This window comes from Hypanus sabinus, chromosome 8 (assembly GCF_030144855.1).
Source record: "Hypanus sabinus isolate sHypSab1 chromosome 8, sHypSab1.hap1, whole genome shotgun sequence".
Taxonomy (NCBI): domain Eukaryota; kingdom Metazoa; phylum Chordata; class Chondrichthyes; order Myliobatiformes; family Dasyatidae; genus Hypanus; species Hypanus sabinus.
In genome coordinates, this window is record NC_082713.1 from 111032078 (window position 1) to 111055294 (window position 23217).

Sequence of the window (23217 nt, forward strand, 5' to 3'; positions counted from 1 at the left end):
TTTTTTACCTGACACGGGAAAAATATTTACTTTCTGATATTGCTAATATTTGCTGGAATTTACTAAGAAAGGTCAATGTGCATTTGAGGTGAGTGGACGAGGTACACATGGGTTGATTGCTCTGGGAGACGGCGGGGTTAACGCACTGTTTCTGTGCAACTGTAAGCAAAGACTGTTTATAGTTAGCGATAAGGGAGATTTGTGTGTGGGTGCAAGGCGGTTAATGACTATGATTTTTCTGTAATTTCTTCCAGGGTGAGTTTAAAAAGGAACTATCTCGTGTCTCAGCGTAAGAGTCACCTTATGTACAGATACTCCTGTACCTAGCGTCACTATACAATCTATGTATATGAGCTATCTTATGTATTTATATTTATTGTATGTTTTTATTATTGTGTTCTTTATCTTATTGTATTTTTAATGCTGCATTGGATCCGGAGTAACAATAATTTCGTTCTACTTTACACTTGTGTACTGGAAATGGCGTTAAACAATCTTCAGTATTGAAGATGAAAAGTAATGCAGATCTTAAACGCATAAAATGCCAGTTGTACACAGCGAGTTGGGCAGCATCTATGGAGAGAGAAACACTACAATTTCATTTCTGATGGTAGGTTGTGAATCTGGAGAATTATATTCTTTCTCTCTCTCCACGTCCTGTTGGGTATTTCCAGCTTCATAAAGGCAAAGAGATTCTGCAAATGCTGGATATTCTGAGCAGAATGGATGGGCTGAATGACCGAATTCTGCTTCTATGCCTTGTGGTTGGTGGGAGGGGAGGAGGTACAAGTTGGCAGGTGATAGGTGGGACTGGATGAGGGAGGGGTGATGAAGTGAGAAGCTGGGAGGTGACAGGTGGAAGAGATAAAGGGCTGGAGAGGGAGGAATCTGATGGGAGAGGAGAGGGGACCACGGGAGAAAGGGAAGGAGGAGAGGCACCAGAGGGAGGTGATGAGGAGAAGGGGTAAGAATGGGTGATGGGAAAGAGAGAAGAGGGAGGGGGAGAAATTACTGGAAGTTCGATAAATTGATGTTCATGCCATCAGGTTGGAGGTTACCCGGAATATGAAATGTTGCACCTCCAACCTGACTGGGCATTATTGTGGCAATAGATGATGTCATGGGTGACATTTCGGAATGGGTAGTAAACTCTCTTTTATTTCTTGCCTCCAGGTATTATTTGGTACATATTTTGATAATAAATGTATTTTGAAATTTGAACTCAGCTTAAGGAAACAAGCTCAGCTTAGCACAGGAACAGGCCTTGCACCCCACTGTGTTGTGCCAAGCCAATTAAATTAGTAATCAAATGGCCAACTAAACTAATCTGCACAATCCTCATGCCATCCGCAAGCTTACTAACCCACCCATCTACATTTTCATCCAGATCATTTACATACATCACAAACAGCATGTGGAACACCGCTGATCACAGACTTCCAGCTAGAATTCCCTTCGCCCACTTCCCTCATCTTCTGTGGGCGAGCCAGTTCTGAACCCACCATGGGTCCCATGCTTCTTAATAAGCCTCTCATGAGAGATCTTGCTACTTTCTCAGAGTTGAAATCTTTTGTTCCTGGAGGTATTGTACAGGTCCTCTCCACGCAATGGCAGAGATTTGCTGCTATGAACTGTTTGTAACCTGGACCGTTGGAAGTTGTAAGTGCAGCAATGCACCATGTTCCCACTTGCCAGACTTGCATCCTTACTGCAGCGGGCAAGTCCACCTTGAGGGCCTCTCAAACTCTCCCTTGTACGTACATAAATTGAGCATCTGTAAGCTGGGGAGATCTGCTGCTAGTTCTTCCTGCAGCCTCTCCAGGGCCTTCATCCTGAAGTTGGCAGCTGGAACTGGATGCCGTACTTGAACATAAACCAGTACGTCAGAGAAGCAGGCCCTTTGACCCAGAATTTTGTGCCTAACCAACTAAATGAGTAATCAAATGACCAACTGATCTAATCCACTCTGCGTTCACAATGTCCATATCCTTCCACTTACATTATTTATAATATATATAGTGGCATCTGTTAGTCTCACCATGGATCTGCACCTGGAATGGTTTCCAGGGAGCAGGCCTGGGTAAGGTTGTATGGAAGATCAGCAGTTGCCCAAGCAGCAAGTCTCCCCTCTCCATGCCACCGATGTTGTCCAAGGGAAGGGCAAGGGCCGATACAGCTTGGCATCAGTGTCATCGCAGGAGTTGCCAGATCGAGGTTGAAGGCAATGTCGAACTGCCTTAGGGACTCCAGCTCCGGATTTGTCCTCAGGGTTTACTCCCGAAGCCTTTCCCATGAGTGGGTATGGCTGCAAGGCAGTGGAGGTTTGAAATCAGAGTTTTCCCTCTCTTAGATGGACTGCCTTCCCAGGCTGACGAGCTCCGTCTACCCAAAGCAATGGTTTTAAGGTGCCAGGACCTGCCTTCGCCCCTTCTCCTGTTAGTAGAAACAGTTCCACCAGGCTTAGAGGCAAGAAGGCCACAGGAGTTGGACCTGGTTGTCAGAGGCCATTTGAGGTGCATGCCGTGAGGAGCACTCTTAGGTAGTGGGAGCTTGTCCCCACCACCACTCCTGCTATCTATCATATTAGCTTTCTCTCTCTCTATATAAATTTTAAAAAAATCAGTCCAGTGTATTACATAATCATAATGTGTGCTTTTATATAGACATTATGATTATGTAATGTATTGTACTGCTGCCGCATATCAGTGATATTTAACCTGATTCTGAATCTGAAGTGCAGACCCTTTGGCGTTGGGCATTTCAATTCTGAGAAAAAATACTGTCTGTCTATTCTCTGTATACCTCTCTTGTCTTATAGATCTCCTCTCAGCCTCCCCGCTTCAGAAAAAAACAACTCAAGTTTGTCCAACTTCTGATGTTAGCACATGTCCTCAAATCCCGGCAGCATCCTGATAAACCTCTTCTGCATCCTTGCCAAAGAATGGCCTTCCTAAAATGGGGCGACCAGAACTACTAGAGTTTTGTAGAACTGCAGACGTATAAAACTGGTATGGCCTAACCAGAATACTGTGTACATCCTCAGCTTTTGTTCAGTATATCTGTGTATGAATCTCAGCATTCCTCGCAGAGAGCAATTAGTTAAACATATGCAAACTTCCAGCATCTGCAGAATCTTTTGTGTCTTAGTTCAAAATGTGCTTGACTCATGCATATGTACACCAAGTTTCTCCATTTGAGCATATGCACTTTGTCAGTACCACTCACTCTGCATTGATCCCGTTGTACTGGGTGTAATTAGTTAAGGCCATTATTTGAGCTACAGGTTAGAACATAGAACACTACTACACAGTACAGACCTGTGATGTTTAACCTCCTCTAAGATCAATCTAACCATTCCCCTCCATTTTTCTGTATCCTTGTGCCTAATTAAAATGTTCTTAATGAAGCTGCCTCTACCACCACCTTCTGGCAGTGTGGTCCATGCACCCATCAGTCACTGTGTAAAGTAAAACTTGCCTCTCCAAACACCTTACAATTATGACCCCTCATTAGCCATTTCCACCTGGGAAAAGTATCCCGCTGTCTACTGTATCATGCCTTTTATCATCTTGCACCTCCGTGAAGCCCCTCTGTTTACTTCAGGTCTCCAGTCACAGTTGGTAATCTTGTGCCTACTGACTTTGCAAGTAATGCTGAGTATTTGCAAGTTTGGTGAGCCATGCATTGTTATTCATTGTTATTCATGCATTGTAAAGATGATTTTGCCTCTTTGCAAGTACACCTTGACCATTCAGCACAATAAACTTGTTATTAGTAATGATTTTTAAAAAATGAGACATTAATAGTTCGACTTCAGCACTCCTCTCTCCTCCTCGAACCTTGCTCCCTCTGAATGCACTGCACCAATCCCAATCTTACCATCAAACTTGCAGACGGGGGTGGGGGGGGGGGGGGTAAATAAGCCCTACCGCTAAACATATCATTGCCTCCCACCTCCTCTTTCCGCTTTCTGCAGGGATCACTGCCTCTGTGATTCCCTTGTCCATCCGTCTCTCCCCACAGATCTCCCTCCTGGCACTATCCCTGCAAGCAGCCAAAGTGTTACATCTGCCCTTTCGCCTCCATTCAGGGCCTCAGACAGTCCTTCCGGGTGAGGCAGCACTTCACCCGTGAATCTATTGGGATCGTCTATTGTGCCTGGTGCTCCTGATGCAGCCTTCTCTAAATTGGGAGTGGGGGGGGGGGGCTTCGTTGGGCTCCCGCACCATCCGCCAAAACTGGAACTTCCCAGTGGCCAAACATTTAAATTCCGATTCCGATGCCCATTCTTGTCATGTCAATCCATGGCGCCTCTTGTGCCATGATGAGGTCATCGTCAGGATGGAGGAGCAACAGCTTGTGTTTCATCTGGTTAGCCTCCACATGAACATCAATTTCACCTTACTGTAATTCTTCCCTCCCCACTCTGGCCCTTACCTCTTTTCTCCTGCCTGTCACTTCCCCCTGGGTCCCTTCCTCATTCCCTTTCTCCTATGGTTCACTCTCCTTTCTGACCTATTTCTTTCTTCTCCAGTCTTTGACCTTTCCCACCCACCTGGCTTCACCTATCACCTTCCAGTCCCTTCCCCACCTTTTAATTCTGGTTCTTCCCCCTTCCTTTCCAGTCCTGAAGAAGGGTCTCTACTTGAAATGTCGACAGTTTACTCATTTCCATCGATGCTGCCTGACATACTGAGCTCCTCCGGTGTTTTCTGGCTGACTTTGAAGATTAAAGAGTAGTTCTATATGTCACATCTATACAGTATTGAAATATGTTTTTGCTTCAATGACCAACACAGTCCAGGGATTGAGCTGGGGGCTGCCCACAAATATTATCACCGTCCTGGGGCCAACACAGCATGCCCACAATTCACAAACCTTAACCCATATGGAATGTGGGAAGAAATTGGAACATCCAGAGAAAACCCACATAGTTGTGGGGAGAACGAACAAACTCCTTGCACACAGCGACAGGAATTGGACCTGATCGGTAATCACTGGCGCTGTGAGGCATTGCGCCAACCGCTTACGCTATGCGGAGTCACATGTGCATTGATTCATGCACAGAAGCTACTCTTTGTCTCTGTCACTTCTTGCATTAAGTACTGTTCCTGCTTCAATCTACCCTTGCTGCTGTAATAGTGGGAAAAACACAATAATCTGTAAGTAGATTGGATAACAAGACTAAACAACACTACAGCTCTGAGAAAGGAAGAGATATGCCAGTTTATTATGTCTCTCATTGCAAGTAAAAGAACAGGAGGAAACTGTTTAGTCTCGAACACCTTTGAATGAGATCATAGTAAACCTGAGGACTTTACCCTCATTCTCAAGTTTCAGAATCAGGTTTAATATCACTGTTGTGAAATTTGTTGTCTTTGCCGCACCAGTACATTGCAAAACATACAAAACTAAATTACAGTAAGTACATAAATATTAGAAAGTTAAGCAAATACTGTGACAAGAGAGGAAAAAAGATAGTGAGGTAGTATTCACGGGTTCAGTGTCCATTCAGAAATCTGATGGCAGAGGGGAAGAAGCTGTTTCTGAAATGTTAAATGAATATCTTCAGGCTCCTGTACCCCCTTCCTGATGGTAGCAATGAGAAGAAGGCATGTTCTGGATGATGGGGGTCCTTAATGATGAATGCTGCCTTTTTGAGACGTCACTCCTTGAAGTCCTGGGTGCGGTGGAGGCCAGTGCCCACGAGCTGACTGAGTTGACAACTTTCGGCCTCCTGCCCCACCCCCCCATACCAGACGGTGATGCAGCCAGTTAGTTACCTCTTAGCCCAATGTGAAATGTGTGAAATAATGTGGAAAAATGTTTCTTGTGAAGATTATTCTAAATATTAATTCCTCAATGTGGAAGGGAGTCCTGAGGAAGATCCCATAATCAGATTTCAGAGGTGCCTTTTGGAAGAAAAACCTGCAGATACACAAGCAGAAGCTTCTATTTCCTTTGAAGTTTGCGAAGATTTGACATCCAAAACTTTGACAAACTTCTATAGACGTGTGTGGTGGAGAGTATATTGGCTGGTTGCACATGGAAATACCAATGCCGTCGAATGAAAAATCCTACAAAGATAGTGGATGCAGGTAAATCCCTCCCCACCGCTGAGTACATCTGCACAGAGCGTTGATGCAGGAAAGTAGTGTCCATCATTAGGGACCCCCACCACCCAGGTCATGCTCTCTTCTCACTGTTGCCATTAGGAAGAAGCTACAGGAACCTCAGGACTCGCACCAGTTAGTTCAGGAACAGTTATTACCCTTCAACCTTCAGGCTCTTGAACCGGAGGGGATAACTTCACTGAATTTCACTTGCCCCATTACTGAACTGTTCCTGTGGATTCTGCATCTCATGTTTATTGCTTATTTATTATTCCCCTCCCTTTTTTTGTATTCATACAATTGCAGGAGAATGGGGTTGAGAGGGAAAATAATTCTGCTATGATGGAATGGTGGAGAGGCCTCAATGGGCTGAATGGCTTAATTCTGCTCCTGTGTTTTATGGTGTCTATTTACTGATTCAGTAGTAAACCTCTCCAACAGGAAAGGGGAGCTGGTTTTAACACCTCACAATCAGGTTAGTTTCAATCTCATGGATGACTTCATCTCCTTGTTGTTCATGAGTTATTGTGAAAGTGGTTGAATTGTTCTCGGTGCTCTGAGGCCGGTCTGTGGAAATTTCCACACCTTCAAAGCTAAGAGTCATTGCCGGTGATGGAGGAGCAATAAAAATAGTTTTGCCAGTGTGGCTTGTGTCCCAAGAGCAAAAACTTGCATATAATTAGAGTCAGATTTATTATCACTGATGTATGTCGTGAAATTTATTGTTTTGTGGCAGCAGTACAGTTATGGATCCCACAACCTGCCTGCCCCTTTTCTTTAACTGTGGACAGTAGAGTCTCGTGGGCGGGCTGACGGTTCTTTGTATTTCATTGTTTGAGATGTAGTCTGTACAGGAGGTGCCGAGGCATCTCATTTCTACTGCCTGGTTCTTTTGCAGTCCTGCTGTAAAAGTCCATGATTCGCATGCATACAAGAAGATGGAGAACACAAGTGCGTGCAGGGGTTTCAGCTTGGATCTGTTCCTATCATTGTCTGTCCAGATTGGCTTTAGTTTAACCAGCGTTGCAAGGCCATCAGGCTTTCATCCTTGATGGCACCAAGTTACTTGTTGGCATGATTTGTTTTTGTAATCTCTGCACATTGGGTGTTGCATGTTTTCTTTTCTCTGGGTTCTTTGGTTTTCTTTGTTTTGTGGGCTCACAAAAGGAGATGAATCTCAATCTCAAGATGTATAATATATACCTTGTACTTTGAGTGGATGCTGCTTTGAGAGTAGGAGGAGGTACTGACCTGTTCAGAAATTTAACCTAATCCAGTGTCCTGATAATTCTAGGTGTAGTGTTACTCTTGCCACAGTTAATAAAACACAAAATGACTCCCAATTGAAAACTTCCAACCACACTGTAAACCATTTATCCCCCTTCCTCTTTAATTAGGTCTATGTTTTTTGCTTTTGGTAAGTCTTCGGTTTTCTGTGCATGCTGTTCTTTCTACATCCAGATGTTGTATAGACTTAATTTCAGAGAGAGTGAGGCAAAGGAGCAAATAGTTTTAACTGCAGTGCTGATGTTCGGAACGTGAGGGCCCTGGTCCTGTCTGGGCAAGAAGGAACGGGAAACTTGGAATTGGTTTATTATTGTCACATGTACAAGGATGCAGTGAGAATCTTGCATGCTGTTCATGCAGTTCAAAGTATTACACAGTGCATTGAAGTAGGACAAGGTAGAACAATAACAGCAGAATAAAGTGCAGTACAGATGCAAGATCACATTGAAGTAGGTCAAGTATCCAGCTTATCATATTACAGAACATAGAACATTACAGCACATTACAGGTCCTTTGGCCCACCATGTATTACAGCACGTTACAGGTCCTTTGGCCCACTGTGTATTACAGGACGTTACAGGTCCTTTGGCCCACCGTGTGTTACAGCATGTTACAGGCCCTTTGGCCCACCATGTTGTGCTGACCTTTTAACCTCCTTTAAGATCAATCTAACCCTTCTCTCCATTTTTCTATCATCCATGTGCCTATCTAAGAGTCTCTTAAATGTCCCTAATGTGTCTGCCTCTGCCCCCACCCCAGGTGTATTCCAGGCACCCACCACTCTGCTATGTAAGTAAAAAATAAAACCTCTGACAACACCCCCCACCACCACAACCTTTCTCCAAACACTTTCAAATTATGCCCCTTATCTCTGCTGTGGGGAAAAAGTCTCTAGCTGTTCATGTTAATCTGTGCCTCTTATCATCTTGTGCACTTCTGTCATCCACGTGCCTTAAATGTCCTGAATATACCTGCCTCTCGCTCACAGTGCATTCCAGCAAGATACTGCTCTCTGTTTAAACAAAATGCTCCTTCTGACTCCCCCTGTACTTCCTCTAATCACCTTAAAATTACGTCCTCTTGTATTAGCCAAAAAGTCCCTGGCTGTCTGCTCTATCTGTGGCATCATTTTGTACGCCTCGATCAGGCCACCTCTCATCCTCCTTCACTCGGAACAGAAAAGCCTTAGCTTTTCTATTATGATGTTAATAGAATATTAGATAATACATCAAAATATTAGATTAGATAATGTATTAATAATAAGATGTATATGGATCTATTTAGTAGTATAACAGTGGGGTAGAAGCTGTCCCTGTTGATAAAGCTGCTTGCTCTCTCTCAGGTGGTCATAAGGTGCTTGGTAACCAATGAACTAACTTCAGGCCCTCATCACTAGCATAGGCACAGCATGGCCCAGTATAACTGCAGATCTATAAAACTCTGGTCAGACCACACTGGAGAGTTGTGTTCTGTTCTAGTCACCTCATTATAGGAAGGATATGGAAGCTTTAGAGAGGGTGCAGAGAAGATTTACCAGAATCCTTATGATGAAAGGTTGAGTGAGTTAGAGTTTTTCTCCTTGGGGTAAAGGAGGATGAGAGGTACTTGATAGAGTTGTACAAGATGATAAGAGGCATGGATAGAGTGGACAACTGGAGACTTTTTCCCAGGGCCAAAATGGCTTACATGAGGGGACACACAGTAGCTGTACAGTGATTTGAGGGAGGTATGGGGGGATGTCAGAGGACAGGTTTTATTTGGTGGGTGCATGCCAGGAGCAGTGGTAGAGGGAGATACACTAGGAACATTTAAGAGACTCCTAGTCAGGCGCATGGATGAAAGAAAAATGGAGGCCATGCAGGAGGGAAGGGTTAATTGATCTTGGAGTAGGTTAAAAGGTGAGCAAGTTTTGTGGGCCAAAGGGTCTGTACTATGCTGTACTGTCCTATGTTAATGTGAACAGTACTTGGGTTCTGTGGTGCTGATGTAGAGAGGATGTTTCTTCCTGTGGAAGAATCCAGATTTGGGTGCCTTTACTTTTTTAAAAAAAAGTTGCCTATGTGAGACTCAGATCAAACAGACTATAGTGAGTCAGAGTTAAACAACACAGAAAAGTATCCTTTGATCCACCATGAAAAGCCAATCTTTGCCCATCTACACTGACCTCATTTGCCCACATTAGGGTCATACCGCTCCATTACCTATTTAATTGTCTAAATACCTCTTGAACTTGCTTGTATCTGATTGCACCGTCTCCTCTGGCAGCACGTTCCAGCTACCAACCCCTTTCGGTTCACTTTGCCAGAAGGTGTCAGAGGCTGAGCCTTCGAATATTCTTTAATGCAGAGTTAGATTCTTGATAAACAAGAGGGTGAAAGGTCACCAGGAATGGCACGTTGAGAGTGCAGTCAGACCAACTGTGACCCTTCTGAAGGGTTAAGTATTCCACGCCTGCTCCTAATTAGTGTGCTTGAATATGTGAAATGTACCAAGGTCATTTTGACTCAAGATACAAGAATGTCACTCTTCAAAGAGAACAAAGTTATTGATACACTGGATCCATGCAGATTTCAAAAGTACAATAACCATGAAGAAGACAATAGATATTACAAAACCAGTCCTTTAAATCAAAATGTACAAGTAACTGAGCAACACACACAAAATACTGGAGTAACTCAGCAGGCCAGGCAGCCTCTATGGAAAAGAGTACAGTTGACTTTTTGAGCAGAAACTATTCAGCAGTAACTGAGTGTGGCTATATATACAGTGTGTAAGATTAGTTTATATACTCTGCATAAACAGATCTGAAGTGTTGGGTTTTAATTTTCCAAAGCCATGGGTGGCAAGACAGCATAGGTGGGCAGCACGGTAGTGTGGCTGTTATCAAAAAAAGCTATTCCAATGCCAACGACCCAGGTTCAATTCCTGCCGCTGCCTATAAGGAGTTCACATGTGTTCTATGAACCATATGGGCTTCTTCCAGGTGCTCTGGTTTTCTCCCACATCCCAAAGATGTCTGGGTTAGTTGGTCACATGGGTGTGATAGGCCAGCCTAGGCTCATTGGGCCTGTATCTTTAAAAAAAAATAAAATCCCCTGGTTTTGGGGTAGGCTCCGTCAGACCAGAAAACAGCAAATAAGATTCCTTTATTCAGAGAGAGGGGAGAGGAGGGGGAGAAAAAGCAGGAAGCTACAGGCTCCTTATCTTAACATCTGTCACTTGGGAAAATGTCAGGAACTATTATTTAAAGACATTACAACAAGGCACTTAGAATAATTTGCGGTAATCAGACAAAGTCAACACGGCTTATGTTTGACTGATTTATTACTCTTTGAAGAAGTAACGCATTTAGTGGTAAACGGAACCGGTGGGTGTGCTGTGCTTAAGATTCCCAGCAGGCATTTGATAAGGTAACTCATCAGGAGGTTATTGGGGAATATAAAAAGCTCACGGTTTTGACATCAACATGTTGCAATAGAAGATAGCTAACAGGAAACAGCAGGCTTAATTATTTTTCTGTTGACATGAAGTAGCAAGTGATGTCAAAGTAAATTTATTATCAAAGTATTGTATGTATATATCACCATACACTACCCTGAGATTCATTTCCTTGCAGGCATTTACAGGAAAATAAATACCTTGGCATCTCCATACTGATGATCTTGAACTTAGGGGCGGCATGGTCTCATAGTGATTGGCACAACACTTTAAAGTGCCAGCGACCCGGCTTCAATTCCCGTTTGTAAGGTGTTTGTACATTCTCCACGTGATTGTGTAGGTTTCCTCCCACAGTCCAAAGACAGGTAAGTTGCCACATGATTAGGCCAGGGTTAAATTGGGTTGCTGGGTAGCGCGTCTCAAAGGACCTGAAGGGTCCTATTCCATAGTGTTTCTCAATAAATCAATACCTTTATGAAAATCTATACATAAAGACTGACAAATAACCAATATGCAAAAGAAAGCTAATTGTGGGAAAAAAAATAAAATGTGTATGTATATACTGAGAATGGGTTGTAAAGTCCTTTAGGTTGTGGAATCGGTTCTGTGTTGAGGTGAGTGATGTTACCCACGCTAGTCCAAGAGCCTGATGGTTGGAGAGTAATAACTATTCCTGAACCTAATGGCGTGGGACCTCCTGCCTGATGGTAGCAGTGAGTAGAGAGCATGGTCTCGATGGTGGTCCTTGATGACGGATGCTTTTTTCCCGTGGCAGCGCTCCATGTTGATGTGCTCAGTGTTGATGTGGCGAAGCCTTTTCCTGTGCTGCACTGTCTGTAGACATTTCCATACCAGGCCCCGTTGCAACCATTTAAGATACTACACACTGGAATTATTGCTGGGGCCTCAACATTCTATCGAAATAAATAACTTGGCAGAATGCACCAAAAATGTGGTTTCTAACCTTGCTGATAACACAATGATAGGAAGGAAAATAAATTATTGATAGAGCGGATGAAGCGATTGGGCAATGAGAAGGAACCTTGGGATAAGCTTTATTATGATAAGATGGACTCTTAACCTCACATTCTATCTCATTATGACCTTGCACCTGCACCGTAGCTGTTGCACTTTATTCTGCATTCTGTTATTGCTTTACCTGGAGTTATATCAATTCACTGTGTAATGAATTGATCTGTATGAACAGTATAAAAGACGGTCTTTTCACTACCTCAGTACACGTGACGATAAAGATTGGCTTCATTTGTTGTATCTACATCGTAACCTACAGTGACATGCATTGTTTGCATCAAATTAAATCAGTGAGGATGCGCTGGGGCAAGTGTCAGCATAGCGTGTCCATAACTTACTAGCCGTACCCTGTAGATGCACATCTTTTGGAGGAGACCGGAGCGCCTGGAGTAAACACATACAGTTTTGGGTAGAGCAAGCTAACCACAGACAGCGGCAAGAATTGAACCCAGAGTAAATTTGTCCAAGCATCTTGTTGTGAGTAAAATAAGCAGCATGTCTGCTTATTGCCACCGTAATTAGAATTGATTCTTTTGTAAACTTGGGAAGGAAGCTTGCATTTGTAAAACATTTTGCACAACCCAGCATGGCAAACTGTTCTGCAGAAAGTGAATTGGCAGCATAATCGGGATCAGATTTATCACCACTGACATATGCTGTGAAATCGGTTGTTCTGCCGCAACAGTACAATGCAAGACATAAAATTTACTGAGTTCCTCAGTATTTTGTTCTGTGTTGCTCAGGATTTTCAGCATCTGCAGAATTTCTTGTGTCAAGGCAGGTGCATACGGGGTATTTAAGAGACTCTTAAATAAGCACACAGATGTCAAAAAAAAGGAAGACTATGTAGGAGGGAAGGGTTAGATTGATTGTAGAGTAGATTAAAAGATCATGGGCCGAAGGGCCTGTCTTATGTGGTAATGTGAAAGAATAGGGATGTGCAGTTTGAAGTAGTTTGTGAAGTTACAAAAATCAAAGTTGCAAAAGTGGAATAGAAAGGTGATGTTCGTGGACAGTTGAGAACTCTGGCGCGGGGACAGAGCTGTTCCTAAAGTGGTGAGTGTGGGTCTTTGGTTCCTACACCTCCCTATCTATAGTGACGTGTGCACAGCACGACCCCACGGCATTGAAATAGTAACCTGATGTTGCCTCTGCTTCTTGTGGCAGAGACACTGTTGCCGAGCAGTTAGTGCGACTGTAAGTCAGTTGGGCTTTGATTGCTGCCGCTCTTTGTAAGGAGCTTGTATGTTCTCCCCATGACTGTGTGTGGTTCCTCCAGGTGCTCCGGTTTCCTCCCACATTCCTAAGATGTACGTGTTAATGTCAGCATTCTGAGTCCTGTAGCATCCATGGCCAGTCCTAATGAGATGCCTTGGTCCAATACATCGAACGTTTATTACTGACCATAAATACTGTCTGACCTGCTGAGTCCCTCCAGCATTGTGTGTGAGGCTGTGCGCTCCCAGCATCTGCAGAGTCTCCTGTGTTCATGGCGGAAGCATGGTGACGATCAGCTCACTCCTCACTGATTTGATTTGACGCATACAGAGCATTTCACTGTATGTTTCAATGTAATTGTGACAAATAAAGCAAATCTTTCATCTGTAACCTGTGGCTTCACTTCTCCTGGAAAACTCTGCATTCATAATCTTTGTACACCTTGTGTCTGCTCCATGTTTCAGCAGTGGATGGAATCTGTACAAGCAGCAACAATGTCTTCTGTTTGAGGGCAGATTTATTACAAATCTTCAGAAAATACTGATTTCAGATCATTGACAAAGGAAGGTATTTTATTTCCATTGTGTTATAACCTGGAATGTTAAACAGTTACAAAAACTGATACGTAACTTTTAATTTGATAACAGGGTGCAAGAAGGAAGTTGGATAGATGGGTAGATCCCAAAGGAAATTACGGTGTCACAGTGGTATTACAAGTGCACAGATATAAATATTAAAAGAGAAGTAAAAAGAATAAAAAGGAAGTTGCCATAAATAGTCTAACAGGAGGGGGGTCATCACTTTCCCGATTATGGTTGACTCATTATAGAGCCTAATACTGAGGGAAAGAATGACCTCATATAGCGCTCTTTGGAACAGTGCAGTTGTCTCAGTCTATTACTAAAGGTACTCCTCTATTTAATCAAGGTGGCATGCAGAGGGTGAGAAAATTTATCCAGAATTACCAGAATTTTCTGGAGGGTCCTTTGTTCTACCACAGCTTTCAGTGTATCCAGTTTGTCTCCTATAACAGAGCCAGCCTTTCTAATCGGCTTTTTGAGCCTGTTGGCATCACCCAGGTTGATGCCATTGCCCCAGCATGCCACCACATAGAAGATTGTACTGGTGACAACAGACTGGTAGAACACGTGAAGAAGAGGCCTGCACACTCCAAAGGACCTCAGGAATGGGTGGTGGCTCAGGCTCCCCTTTATTGCCCATCCCAAGTAGTTTTTGAGAAGGTGGAGATGAGCCATTTACATTCCCACTGTTGAAGGTTCTCCCATAATGCTGTGGGGCAGGGACAGTGACAGTGAAGCATTTACCAATTTGGATGATGTGCAACTTCGAGAGGTGGTGTTCCTACTTGCCTGCTGCCCTTGTGGTTGGCTCTGTCCACCACCAAGGACATCAGCGTGAGGCTTTGTCCCAGGAAGGTGGTACTGATCATCAGGGACACTCCCCCACCTCCCCCTTACCTCTTCTTAACGCTGCTCTCAGGCAGGATAGACAGGAGCTTGAAGACACACACCTCAAGGTTAAATAACAGCTTCAATGCCCTTTGGATTCTTGAACTGAACCGAAAAACCCTAACATGACCTTGGTCTAGATTTCAGTGGTGCTGATGAAGGGTCTCGGCCCCAAATGTTGAGTGCTTGTTTCCCTCTGTAGAAACTGCCTTTTGGGTTCCTCTGGTATTTTGTGTCTTTTGCTCAGTCCAAGTTTCTTCTTTCTCCCAGCTTGCACGAATATCATTCTGTTTATTTCAGTTTGTTTTGTCATGTAAACCGTATGTAGTTTTGCTCAGTATGCTAAATCATTTGGGTAACGTGCCATGCTGCTGCTGTGGAAATTTCGTAGCTTTTTGTATACCCTGTGCATGTATGCCTGAACTTGGACTTGGTGATAGAGATCCTGAGTTTGAGAGGTGCTGGTGGAGTACCCCCGTGAATAGGCTGGGTGAGTGATGTGCACCAGACTTGGAGGGAATAAATGTTCAGTGTAGTTAAACTGAAAATTCAGTATTGGTGTTAGAACACAGTACAGGCCCTTTGGCCCATGATGTTCCAACTTTGTAAGAGATAAATTTAACTGTTCCCTCCTACATAGCCCTGTCATCCATTTGGTTGGCATCCCATCTGTCATGAAGAACAAATGGAGAGGATGAAGACCATCACAAGCCTGGACAGAATGTATGGAGATCCTGAGATGCCCAGTTGTCACGATCCCCCTTCATAAACTTTCCTTTAGACTACCAGTGTAGTCATTTGGCACCAGCTTGGCTGCAGGAGCTGTCGGAAGGATGTTCAATGACGTCCTTATTAGGGGCTCCACTCTGGATTTGCTGTTGGTTTACTCCCGCAGCCTTCATCTGTCCAAGGCTGTCCACAAGGCAATGGGGCTATTTACCCATTGCTGGGGATCTGATTCACGAGCACCTCGGCACGTCCCTGTGCCAGTGAGCCTGCGTGCTACGTGTGCAGGGTCCAGATCTCCTCCCCATCCTCTGTAGTTCAGCCCGAGTCTGAAAGAAATTCAGTTTCCATGTGTCGCCAGTGAGGAGGCACTACGTGAGGAGCTTGCTGTTGGAGAGGCTGTGTACTGGCAGGGAGAGACGTACACTTTCAGCTCTCCTTTCTCTGCTACTGCTAGCCAGCGGTGGGAGCTGAAAGTGAGAGCAACAAGCACTACCCACTACACCACCACACTAGATATGTGACAACAACCATTCTGGTACCATTATCCACTTAAGAGCATCTTAACTGTCCCTAATGTATCTGCCTCTACCATCACCCCTGACAAGGAGCGCCACACATCCACCACTCTCTGGTGCACGAAAGTACTAACCTCTGATATCCCCTCAAATGGAAATGGTTAATCATTATCATATGTACCAAGATACAATAAAGAGCTTGTCTTGCTCTGGCCTGTTCATACAGATCAAATTATTACACACTGCTTTGAGCTCAAGGCAGATTAAAATATACAACCACCAAAGTAAGTGCAGTGTAGGTAAATGATAAAGTGCAAGATCATAGCTAGGTGGATTGTTAGACCATAAGACATGGGAGTGATTTAGGCCATTCAGCCCATCGAGTCTGCTCTGGATTTCCAGTATTTGAAAAATCTCTTTGTGTTTACAAGGCCAAGAGTCCATCTTATCATATAAGAGGTCCATTCAAGAGTCTGATAACAGTGGGAAAGAAGTTGTCCTTGAGCCTGGTGGGATGTGCTTTCAGGCTTTTGTATCAGGGTGGGGTCTGCTTTACTGAGGCAGAGTCAAGTATATACAGAGTCCGTAGAGGGGAGGCTGGTTCCTGTGTTGTGCTGAGCTGAGTCCATAGCTCTCTGTAGTTTCTTGCAGAACTGTTAGAATAAATTGTGAGAAGAAAAGAGTTTTACCAGTAGATTGAAGAAAAAAGATTATCTTTATTTGCCACATGTACATCAAAATATTCGGTGAAATGCGTCATTTTGCTCTGATAACTAAAGATCGTGTTCGGGGCACCCTATAAATGTTGCCAAGCCAATATAGCATGCCCACAGCTCATTAAGACTAATCCTAACTGCCTGTCTTTGTAATGTGGGAGCAAACCAGAGCACTTGGAGGAAACCCGCGTGGTCACGGGGAGAATGTACATGCTCGTTACAGACAACAGCGGTAATGGAACCCTGGTCAGTGATGGCGCTAACCACTAGACTGCTGTGTCACCCCTACCCATCCGTAAGGACCACACAATAACACTGGGCAGAATGGTCTTTCTGCGTGGCGCTGTTAGATGTATTGTCCGTATATCATGGCAATGTGTCTGTAGGTGCAGTGTCAAGTGATCTTGAATAGGATTTGTTTCAGATGGAAAGAGCGCTTCATTGCAGCATTAATGATCATACCTGCTGTATTATTTATCTTGGGGTGTCTCTATCTGACAGCTGCTTTGTGTTTCTACCTTGTGAGTAGCCTTTGTATGCTTCAGAAAATGGAAAATGCTTTGAAGCAAGTACAGACCAACCTTGAAGGAAGATTTTCCTCTTTTCCTCCCTCCAGCTCGTTTTTGTCTTGCTGATCTGTAGTGACGGCAGAAATATCCCATATGGCCTCTGCTCATGGTAGAGTTTTGTAAGATTTATTTCCTCAAAGTTTCTGGCTTTTCATGGTAAAAGGAATTTCCCTGAACCCTAGAGAAAAATATTTACTGGGATTTAAAAAAGCAAAAAATGCTGGAAGTACCCAGCAGGTTAGGCAGCACCTGTGGAGAGAATGTGAAAATAGTTTTTCAGATTAACCTAAGACATTTGCATGTGTGTAAGGAGAAATGGGTTTAATGTTTTGGGTGAAGATTGGCTCTGTTTCCTTCTGTACAGTGGCTGAATGACCTGTTGTGTTTCCAGTACTTTCTGTTTTTATTTCAGATTTTCAATATCTGCTGGCTTTATTATTTTCAAACCTTTATTGGATTTGTGTTGCAACAGCTTTATAAATACTCAATTTGTGTGAAATGAGACTAAACTTTCATACAATGGCTTTGTTAAACTTTTTAAGGATTTCCAAACCCTACTTTTGGTCACCTAAAAGTTGTCTGATAGTTTTGTAAACATTAAGAACTTCATCTGTAGAGTTCAGTAACTGCACTGTTTGATTTCTATGATTAACACTGTTGAAACTGACAGTATTAGTGAGTTCTCTTCGTGTATTGGAAGTTTGTGGGGTTGCTGACATGTAAGCCTGGCACTCCATAAGACCAAAAGATATAGGAGCAGAATTAGGCCATTCAGCCCATCGAGGCTGCTTCACCATTCCATCACAACTGATTTACTTTTCCTCTTAAACCTATTCTCCTGCCTTCTCCCCGTAACCTTAACCGTCATAATAATCAAGAACCTGTCACTTTAAATATACCCAATGACTTGTCTCCACAGATGTCTGGCAATAGATTTCACAGATTCACTACTCTGTGGCTAAAGCTTCTCATCTCTGTTCTAAAGGGATGTTCTTCTGTTCTGGGGCTGTGCCCTGTGGTCCTAGACTCCCCCACTATTGGAAACGTTCTCTCCATGCCCACTCTATACAGTCTTTCGATATCTCCAACACTCTTCCAGTGTTGCTACTGAATGAGTTGGTGCTGCTCTAATGGGAAGGAGGGTTCCACTTTGGAGGTTGTGTTATAACAGAGAACTACAAACTCAAAGCAGTTAGGGTGACACTATTACAGCTTGGGGTTCAGAGTTTGGAGTTCAATCCCAGCCTCCTCTGTAAGGAGTCTGTACATTCTCTCTGTGGAATGTGTGGGTCTTGTCTGGGTCCTTCAGTTTTCTCCCACTGTCCAAAGACATACTGGTTAGTAAGATATTACGTTGGGTTAAATCAGGGGTTGTTGGGGGTTGCTGGGTGGCATGCTCGAAGGGCCAAAAGGACCTATTCAGCACTGTATCACTAAATTAAAAGCCATTAAATAAATAAATGGGAAATGTGGAAGGAAGGTAGCATCCATGGAGAGGAATAAGCGGTCAGCATTTTGGGCTGCGACTCTTCATCAGGACTGGAAAGGAAGGGGGCAGAAGTCAGAATAAGATGGGGGGGAAGGGGGCAGTATAAACAGGTGATAGGTGAGACCAGGTGAGGGGGAAGGTGGGTGGGTGGGGGAGGGGAGATGAAATAAGAAAATGGGAGGTAAAGGGCTAAAGAAGGGGAGGAGAGTGAACCCTGGGGGAATGTGGTAATAACTTCTCTTAGAAATAACTTCATGTTCTAATAAAATTTGAGTTATAATAAATTTTCCTGTGACCCAAAGGGAACATGGGAATCCTGGATCCTGTTGAGTTTTTTTTTTGTAATTTATTTTTTTATTGAAGTTCATCATCAAACAAACATTTCCATAAGATTTATTTCAGACATTGTACATAAGCATCATATATATCACAAATCTCCACAAAGTATTTATGAGGTATACACTTATAGAAAAGAGTGGAAAGAAAAAACAAGCAAAAGGAAAGAACTATGTACAAGTAGGGAGTGATCTTTTTTACAACAGTTTTAAGGGAGCACAGGAAATATCACAAACACAATAGATTCTGCAGATGCTGGAAATCCACAGCAACACACACAAAATGCTGCAGGAACTCAGCAGGTCAGGAAGCATAGAAAGAGTTTTAGGTTGAGACTCACAGCGCATTGATCCTAACCCATACGTCTTTGAACTGTGGGAGGAAACCCACGAGGTCACGGGAAGAATGTACAAACTCCTTACAGACAGCAGTGGGGATTGATCGCCAATGTTACAGCTAACCACTGCTTTGTGCGTGTTACTCAGCACCATTGGGATTCTGAATGTTTGGATACCGGATCATTGGAGTGATGGGGTGGTTCTGTCCCTGTGCATTTCATTTGTTCTGTGTATATAACCATTGGCCCTGTCACCACTGGTCTCCAACGTGTCTGACAGAGTCCTGCAGGTCACCATCCAGGCGTGAGCCGGGGGTAGAGGTGGTGGTGGGAGGGGGGTCCTTTTGTTACCAAGCTGCTGTTTCTTTGGATTATTGCTTTCAGGGTTGTTTTTGCAGGCCTGATGTTCTCGATGGAAGATCCCCTGAATGTGAATATGACAGACTGAGGCGGAGAGTGGAGAGCTCTCAGCAGCACGGTGGTTTGAGACGATGGGCTAGGGATTCACTGGGGATTCTCTGCTGGTGCGAGTGTGGAAACAGCAGGTGTGCCATGGTAACCGGGGTGTGTGTGTGTGTGTGTGTTTGTAATTCAGGGCTTAAAGTCGTGCAGTACTTTCAACGTCAGCTGTACGGTCAGGGTTTAATTTCCGTCGCTGTCTGTAAGGAGTCTCCAGGCTGCTGCTGGGATTAAATAACGTGAGCTATAGGGAGAGTTTGGATAAACTTGGATTGTTTTCTCCAGAACGTCGGAAGCTGAGGCGAGATATGATAGATGTTTATAAAATTATAAGAGGCATCAGGAAGGTGGATTGTCTTTTTCCCTTGAGTGGAAATACCACATTCTAGACAGCATAGGTTTAAGCTGGCATGAATTTTAAATGAGATGAGTGGGTGGTGGTTAGCGTAAGACTATTACAGTGCCAACTGTAAGATTGGGGTGTGGAGACCCACTTCCCAGCGCACTCGAACCGGCTCACAAAGCGGCGCGCGCCGGCTTTGAGGCCGGTCCCAAAGAGGGCGCCAGGCCTGCTTCACCAGCAAGGGGAAAAGCCCATGAGGGGGACGGGACTGTGAATACGCGCTCCCTACCCGGGTAGGGCGGGAACAGGAAGGCTTTAAAGCGAGGCCACAAAGTTTGAATAAACCTCTTTGCAACTGCAGCTCACCAGCTACGTGTCATTATTTCAGTGCTGCGTGTAGCACACCGCTACAGGGGTTCAATACCCGGTGCTGTCTGTAAGGAGTTCATACGTTCTCTCCATGTTCACGTGCATTTACTCTGGATATACCAGTTTCCTAACAAATTCCAAAGACATACAGTTGGAGTTAGTGTGTGGGCACGCTCTGTTGGTGCCAGAGTGTGGAGACACATGCGAGTTGCTCCCTCGCTGATTTGATTTGATGCATTTCTCTGTATTTTTGATGTACTTATGACAAGGGATAATCTTTCACTACTCTTCCACAAGATCTTGTTTAGAATTGACCAGGGAGTCTGAACGTGCAATGCCACTCTCCCACATCCTCATGAAAGTCTGATCTCTCTAAATCACCTGTGAGGTCACTCAATTTCCCCCACTGTGTGTGTGGTAACTGGACTGTGTGTGTGTGGGGGTGACTGCTGTACCTCGGTCGGACTGTGTGTGTGAGTGTGTGTGTGTGGGGTGACTGTTGTACCTCGGTCAGACTGTGTGTGTGTGTGGGGGTGACTGTTGTACCTCGGACGGACTGAGTGTGTGTGTGTGTGTGTGTGTGTGTGTGTGTGTGTGTGTGTGGGGTGACTGTTGTACCTCGGACGGACTGAGTGTGTGTGTGTGTGTGTGTGGGGTGACTGTTGTACCTCGGACGGACTGAGTGTGTGTGTGTGTGTGTGGTGACTGTTGTACCTCAGTCGGACTGAGTGTGTGTGTGTGGGGTGACTGTTGTACCTCAGTCGGACTGAGTGTGTGTGTGTGTGTGTGTGGGGTGACTGTTGTACCTCAGTCGGACTGAGTGTGTGTGTGTGTGTGGGGTGACTGTTGTACCTCGGACGGACTGAGTGTGTGTGTGTGTGTGTGTGTGGGGTGACTGTTGTACCTCGGACGGACTGAGTGTGTGTGTGTGTGTGTGTGTGGGGTGACTGTTGTACCTCAGTCGGACTGAGTGTGTGTGTGTGTGTGTGTGTGTGTGTGGGGTGACTGTTGTACCTCGGACGGACTGAGTGTGTGTGTGTGTATGTGGGGTGACTGCTGTACCTCGGTCGGACTGTGTGTGTGGGGTGACTGTTGTACCTCGGTCTGACTGTGTGTGTGTGTGTGGGGTGACTGTTGTACCTCGGTCAGACTGTGTGTGTGTGTGTGTGTGTGTGGGGTGACTGTTGTACCTCGGTCAGACTGTGTGTGTGTGGGGTGACTGTTGAACTGTTGAAACCTCGGTCGGACTGTGAGTGTGGTGATGCTGTACCTCGGTCGGACTGTGAGTGTGTGTGTGTGTGTGGGGTGACTGTTGTACCTCAGTCGGACTGTGTGTGTTTGTGTGGGGTGACTGCTGTACCTCAGTCGGACTGTGTGTGTGTGTGTGGGGTGACTGTTGTACCTCAGTCGGACTGTGTGTGTGTGTGTGTGTGTGTGTGGGGTGACTGTTGTACCTCGGTCGGACTGTGTGTGTGTGTGTGGGGTGACTGTTGTACCTCGGTCGGACTGTGTGTGTGTGTGTGTGTGTGGGGTGACTGTTGTACCTCGGACGGACTGTGTGTGTGTGTGTGGGGTGACTGTTGTACCTCGGTCGGACTGTGTGTGTGTGTGTGTGGGGTGACTGTTGTACCTCGGACGGACTGAGTGTGTGTGTGGGGGGTGACTTGTACCTCGGTCGGACTGTGTGTGTGTGTGTGTGTGGTGACTGTTGTACCTCGGTCGGACTGTGTGTGTGTGTGGTGATGCTGTTCCCCGGTCGGACTGTGAGTGTGGTGACTGCTGTACCTCGGTCGGACTGTGTGTGTGTGTGTGTGTGTGTGTGTGTGTGTGTGTGTGTGTGTGTGTGGGGGGTGACTGTTGTACCTCGGACGGACTGAGTGTGTGTGTGTGTGTGTGTGGGGTGACTGTTGTACCTCGGACGGACTGAGTGTGTGTGTGTGTGGGGTGACTGTTGTACCTCAGTCGGACTGAGTGTGTGTGTGTGGGGTGACTGTTGTACCTCGGACGGACTGAGTGTGTGTGTGTGTGTGTGTGTGTGTGTGGTGACTGTTGAAACCTCGGTCGGACTGTGAGTGTGGTGACTGCTGTACCTCGGTCGGACTGTGTGTGTGTGTGTGTGTGTGTGTGTGGGGTGACTGTTGTACCTCAGTCGGACTGTGTGTGTTTGTGTGGGGTGACTGCTGTACCTCGGTCGGACTGTGTGTGTGTGTGTGGGGTGACTGTTGTACCTCAGTCGGACTGAGTGTGTGTGTGTGTGTGGGGTGACTGTTGTACCTCGGACGGACTGAGTGTGTGTGTGTGTGTGTGTGTGGGGTGACTGTTGTACCTCGGACGGACTGAGTGTGTGTGTGGGGGGTGACTTGTATCTCGGTCGGACTGTGTGTGTGTGTGTGTGGTGACTGTTGTACCTCGGTCGGACTGTGTGTGTGTGTGTGTGGGGTGACTGTTGTACCTCGGACGGACTGAGTGTGTGTGTGGGGTGACTGCTGTACCTCAGTCGGACTGTGTGTGTTTGTGTGGGGTGACTGCTGTACCTCGGTCGGACTGTGTGTGTGTGGGGTGACTGTTGTACCTCAGTCGGACTGTGTGTGTGTGTGTGTGGGGTGACTGTTGTACCTCGGTCGGACTGTGTGTGTGTGTGTGTGTGTGGGGTGACTGTTGTACCTCGGACGGACTGAGTGTGTGTGTGGGGGGTGACTTGTACCTCGGTCGGACTGTGTGTGTGTGTGTGTGGTGACTGTTGTACCTCGGTCGGACTGTGTGTGTGTGTGGTGATGCTGTTCCCCGGTTGGACTGTG

The 23217-nt window shown here is 45.2% G+C and overlaps 1 protein-coding gene across 3 annotated transcripts in view; it reads left to right on the forward strand.

Moving 5' to 3' along the window:
- The window catches only part of rassf3 (Ras association domain family member 3), a 259392-nt gene that overhangs the window by 171313 nt on the left and 64862 nt on the right, over nt 1–23217 (forward strand). The window contains exon 1 of one of the 3 annotated variants that reach the window (XM_059977588.1): nt 456–610. The exons of the other annotated variants lie outside the window; for them this stretch is intronic. Within the exon in view, the coding sequence (XP_059833571.1) occupies nt 542–610 (69 nt within the window). The 5' untranslated portion in view covers nt 456–541. Of the gene's footprint in view, nt 1–455; nt 611–23217 lie in introns of those variants that run through there. 3 annotated transcript variants of the gene reach the window in all.